The 4669-nt window shown below is 30.2% G+C and overlaps 1 protein-coding gene across 3 annotated transcripts; it reads right to left on the bottom strand.

Moving 5' to 3' along the window:
• Window positions 1-631: 631 nt before the first annotated feature.
• On the bottom strand, window positions 632-4457 carry LOC101511219 (Golgi SNAP receptor complex member 1-1-like). Of its 3 annotated transcripts, none has more exons than XM_027330882.2 (6): window positions 4331-4457; window positions 4177-4217; window positions 2361-2626; window positions 1989-2156; window positions 1386-1499; window positions 632-980 (listed from the first exon to the last, which is right to left on the bottom strand). In XM_027330882.2, the coding sequence occupies exons 2-6, from the start codon at window positions 4196-4198 to the stop codon at window positions 867-869; spliced, it is 684 nt and encodes a 227-aa protein (XP_027186683.1). In that variant the 5' UTR covers window positions 4199-4217; window positions 4331-4457; the 3' UTR covers window positions 632-866. The 3 variants fall into 3 exon arrangements, with proteins under 3 accessions (XP_027186683.1, XP_004515531.1, XP_004515530.1); XM_004515474.4 differs by having other exon boundaries at window positions 2361-2600; window positions 4331-4455; XM_004515473.4 differs by having other exon boundaries at window positions 2361-2600; window positions 4177-4362.
• Window positions 4458-4669: the final 212 nt, after the last annotated feature.

Raw genomic sequence — 4669 nt, 5'->3', positions numbered from 1 at the left:
CACTAATGATTAATTTTACAATTGTACTTAAAAGGAATTTGAACTCGGTGTTTTAAGTAAAAAAACTAACTCTGACCACTGAACTAACACCTCAAATATAAGATAACATTATATTATAAAATAAAATAAAAAGATTTAATATTCAATAAATTTGAGATTATTTTTTAATGGTTTTTTAAGGAAAAAAAAAATTTGTTTGTGTTTTCATGTCATAGTGAATAACACTTTTAAAAAAAAACAGTTAGAAAAAATGATTCCTTTTTAGCAAAGAGCTTCTAATTTAAAATTGTAACAAACAAATACAAATTTTATAATTCTTATAAAAAAAATGGATTATTTAATGAAAAAATCTGTAATTAACAAACACTCAATTTCCTACCCTAAAAAATTCACATATGTACTAGGGTCAAATACATTTTTTTTTACTTATACTTGATTCCAAATGAAGTACATTTTACACATACATCTAAATTCTAATAACATTGCAAAATTTTATCATAATATTGCATCTTAACGTGTATATCCTAAGAGAAGGTAATAAAATACGATTTAAAACTATTTATTAAAGTGATGTTGAAACTTGAATCTTTCAAATCTATACCACTTGCTCTTCAAGCTATTATCTATGATATTGAAACAAAGAAATGAAACCCTAAATTCAAAAAATCTGTTTTTCTTCGGGTGTTAACAAATGGATCTTTACTCGTCGTTGTTACTTTTGATACAAGGATAAACAATCAAATGAACACTTACAAAATACACTACCTTAAAAAAATTCATTTCAGCGCGACACAAGCTATTAAGTCAAATAGACATGGAACAAAAAACGGTTTACATGAGTTGAGCTTCCACCAAAGTAAACAACCTCATTTGGTTAACCAGTAGATCAAAATGAGAAATATGCATACTGATGCGACAAGGGAAAGTATAAGGGTATCCATCGACTTTTTTCGCTTTATAGCCGAGAGTATGTTATTTACCTGCAATTTTTATTCAGAGTAGTACATTAGACAGACGAGCTACAAACAGCACGATATAGATTCCCTGCGGTCGGGAAATGCAGGAAATCTGTGCAGTAGACGGTCTGAACCACTTAATCAAGATCACAGCTCAGATTTCGAGTTTAGTTTTTAAATCCAATTTATTGTGCTTAAAATTTGAGTCCAAACTTGCTTACTGTATGACAGCACAACTTCCCTTGATTATAGGGAAAAGTGGCAACATCATTTAGCAATTTGAATATAATCAATTCTCTTGAAAAGTATTTATTAATATACTTCAGAAAAATAGCGTATCATGCCACTATAGCTGCTCATAATACAATATGTTAATGACCAAAAGGAAAATGATTAAAATGCCAAAATCCAAAATAATAAGAGACATACCGTAGGGAGGCGACTGCTGACATTGCTGAGCTTTGAATTGATACCACCGAATGTTGAACGCTGGAAGACAAGTGCCCCTAGTGTTGCTTGTGCTTGTGAAATTACATTGTCCATCTGCGGAACAGGAACAAGCAAAACAAGACTACCACAATTGAAGATCAAATCGAATTTAATAAAAATAAATAAAGGAATAGTTGGAAAAGCAGTATATGGATTTTAGCATTTCATGCATATGAAATTCCACAATAGCCTAAAGATTAAAAGGCTGTTATTGTAATAATTCAGTATTAATACACCCGAAGAACCAAACTTTCGTTTAATGGGGATCAAAAAAGGTTCTTCCAATCCAACACTTAAAATCACATTCATCCAATCCAACACTTAAAATCACATTCACTAGATAATCCACCAAAGTACCGATAAAAAAATCATGAACAAAAATCACTTTCCCAAGAATAGTAAAAAATCTACAAGAGTTTGAAAAAAAATTATAAGCTAACATACTAATGTGGCTAAAGCATTCCACTAGGAATAAATGGATTCAAAAGCAAGAAAACAACATTTTCTATTAGAAAAGCCAAACAATTGTTTTATATGACTGACATGTCCGGTATTTCGGCTGATAGAAGCATGCTCTTTTAGAAGTATATGCTGTTCAGATTCGGCACCCTCTTCCAAGTCTAATCTCGTCCGGTCAAATTCTTTAAAATCATCTAAAAGTGAAGCATGTTCTTTCTTAGCTCGAAGACTTGAGCGAAGACGATAAAACTCCTGCAGGTCAATTACATCTAAGCTTAGTGCATAGTAATTAACAAAAACAAATAAAACATTACAAAGCATAAAGAAAACTAGAGTCAATTTCGAATATCTAGGAGCATTTCACAAATCTGTATCAAATATGAACTAGCTAACAATATCATGAAATTGAATAATAAGGCATAGGCTCACGCAAAATGATATCGGTTAAAATAATACCTGCGTGATATCTTGAAGAATTTCTTGGTGTCTAGTCAAAGTATGAGAAACCATATCTGAACCACCAGATGATACCCAAGCTTGCATCTGTGAGTTTACTTGATGGAGTTGTTTTATTAACCGCTCAATCCAAGACTCTAGATCACTCTCTGCAGCATCAGCTTTTGTGGAAATATTAGTAGAAACTAATTTACGATAAGCATTCATTTGCTCATCCAATTGAGCTTCGAGTTTTCTCGCCTGCAAAAGATTGGGGGAAAACAATTCTGCTATCAATCATTTGCTTGCCTTGCCTAAGAAATCGAAAATATGGAAAAAACTCGAGAGCCACAAAGGAAGACAAAAACAACATGCATTTGTGAACAGAAAGCAAGTTACATAAACAGGCAAACCAACACCTACATGGCAATCAAGATTGTTTAATATAAGCCATGTTTGGATAAACATCTTAATTAACCGCTTATAGTGTTTATCATTTAAGTGCTAACATATAAACTATTTCTATAACAAAAGATAAAATAAAGTCAAACTATTTTTATATAAGCTATAAACTATTTTCATAAATTATCCTAGTGAGTAAATGGAAATACACTAAAAACAACTTATGAATATGTCATAAGCTATTTTCATAAGTTCTCTCAAAGAGTCTCACAAGTGTACATATCAATAGATAAGCTCAAATAAATCAATCCAAACATGCAGATGAGAGAACTTGGCAATCCAAGAAAACTATGCTAAACAAATTCTACATGAATTGCATGCTTGAAGATTGTAAAACTATGTTATCTAAGAAAGTCCACTTATTTTAACAGTTTATTGCAAAAATTTGCATATATAAACCAAAAGCAATAATACAATTTACGAGTTATTGGTTTAGTCACTCAAAATCACTTCTTAGTTTCTAAAGAAATTCTACTCATCATTTAATGTTCCAATTTTGTAAACTATAAAACCAAATTCCTACACCATGAATGATCAAACAAATTATCACAGATGCAGAACCTTTCGCTTCTTTCTATCGGAAAAAAACACCTTTTGCTTTGAAGTACAATAACTCTGATCATATACTTTTAAACAATATTAGTCTGACTCAAATTCACTCTATGTGGGTACACAATATAGATTACAATGCAAATAACCTTATTTATTTCCCAAACAAACACTAATCACACTTCTAACCTGCCAATCCTATACCAAATCTAAATGAACCTAAATCTAAGAACAAATTATCATCAACATCATTTCAAATGTTTACAATTCAACCCCTTAAGCAATGAGTATATTTTTAGTTTCACTTTTGAAGGAAGTGAAATTAATTCTAAAAACATAAAATCAATGTTGGCATGTTTGAGTGTTCTCAAACAAAAATGATTTTGCCTCCAAACGTGATTTTAAGTCAAAATTATTTAATGTTGATCTCACTTATACTTGAATGTCAATGTATGCATTCTAACGCAAATCACTCTATATTTAACTCAATTTTAACCAAAATCAATTTTACAAAATAAATTCACTCCAAATCAATTTTCGCAATAAACATCTTCAATTTTTTTTGTTTAAACAAAAAACAGATTTTCCACTAATGAAAACCTGTAACTCTATCAACCAATTGAGCAAATCAAATGACGTTGAAAGCACATATAGCAAAAAGGTGGAATTTCATCCATCACCGACAAATTAACAAAACCCGAGAAATAAAAATCGAAACTTCATCATATGGGGCATACAAATTTTCCATACCCAAATATCAATTAGTATAATTTAAAGCATAAAAAAAATATAACAAAAAATTGAGAAAGAGAGTAATAATTGGAACCTGTTTTCGAAGTGAATCCCATGAAGTATGTACCTCCATAGCTGAAAAACAAAAACAAAAGAAATTGAAAAATTGAATAGAAAAAGTGAAGAATGAATGATTTTGGGTGAAATCAGATTGGTTGTTTGACGATGAAGACAGGCCGTCTGCTCACCGTGGACAGACGACTTTACAATTGCTTGTTTCCTCCTCCTTTTTCTCTTTCTTTATTCTTTTTTATTTATTTTTTATTTATCTACATTCTTTAATAGAAACAGAAAATAGTATCAACAAAACAAAGTTGAGTTTAGCAAAAATAAGTTACACAAAATCGAATTTAAATCTCTATTAAAAGAGGTATTCTTTATGTAGTGAAAATAATTTATGAGGAAAAAAATGAAAGAGAGAAAATAATTAAAAAATAGTATATTTTTTCTTACTCATAATATCTTCTGAGTACAATTAGAGAGATTAACTTTCTAATTTTATAGGAGTCAGACTTATAAAGTTGTTG

The sequence above is a fragment of the Cicer arietinum genome, chromosome 6 (genome assembly GCF_000331145.2).
Source record: "Cicer arietinum cultivar CDC Frontier isolate Library 1 chromosome 6, Cicar.CDCFrontier_v2.0, whole genome shotgun sequence".
Lineage (NCBI taxonomy): Eukaryota > Viridiplantae > Streptophyta > Magnoliopsida > Fabales > Fabaceae > Cicer > Cicer arietinum.
Note: the sequence above shows the minus strand (reverse complement) of the source record. Positions and strands in the feature narration are given on the sequence as shown.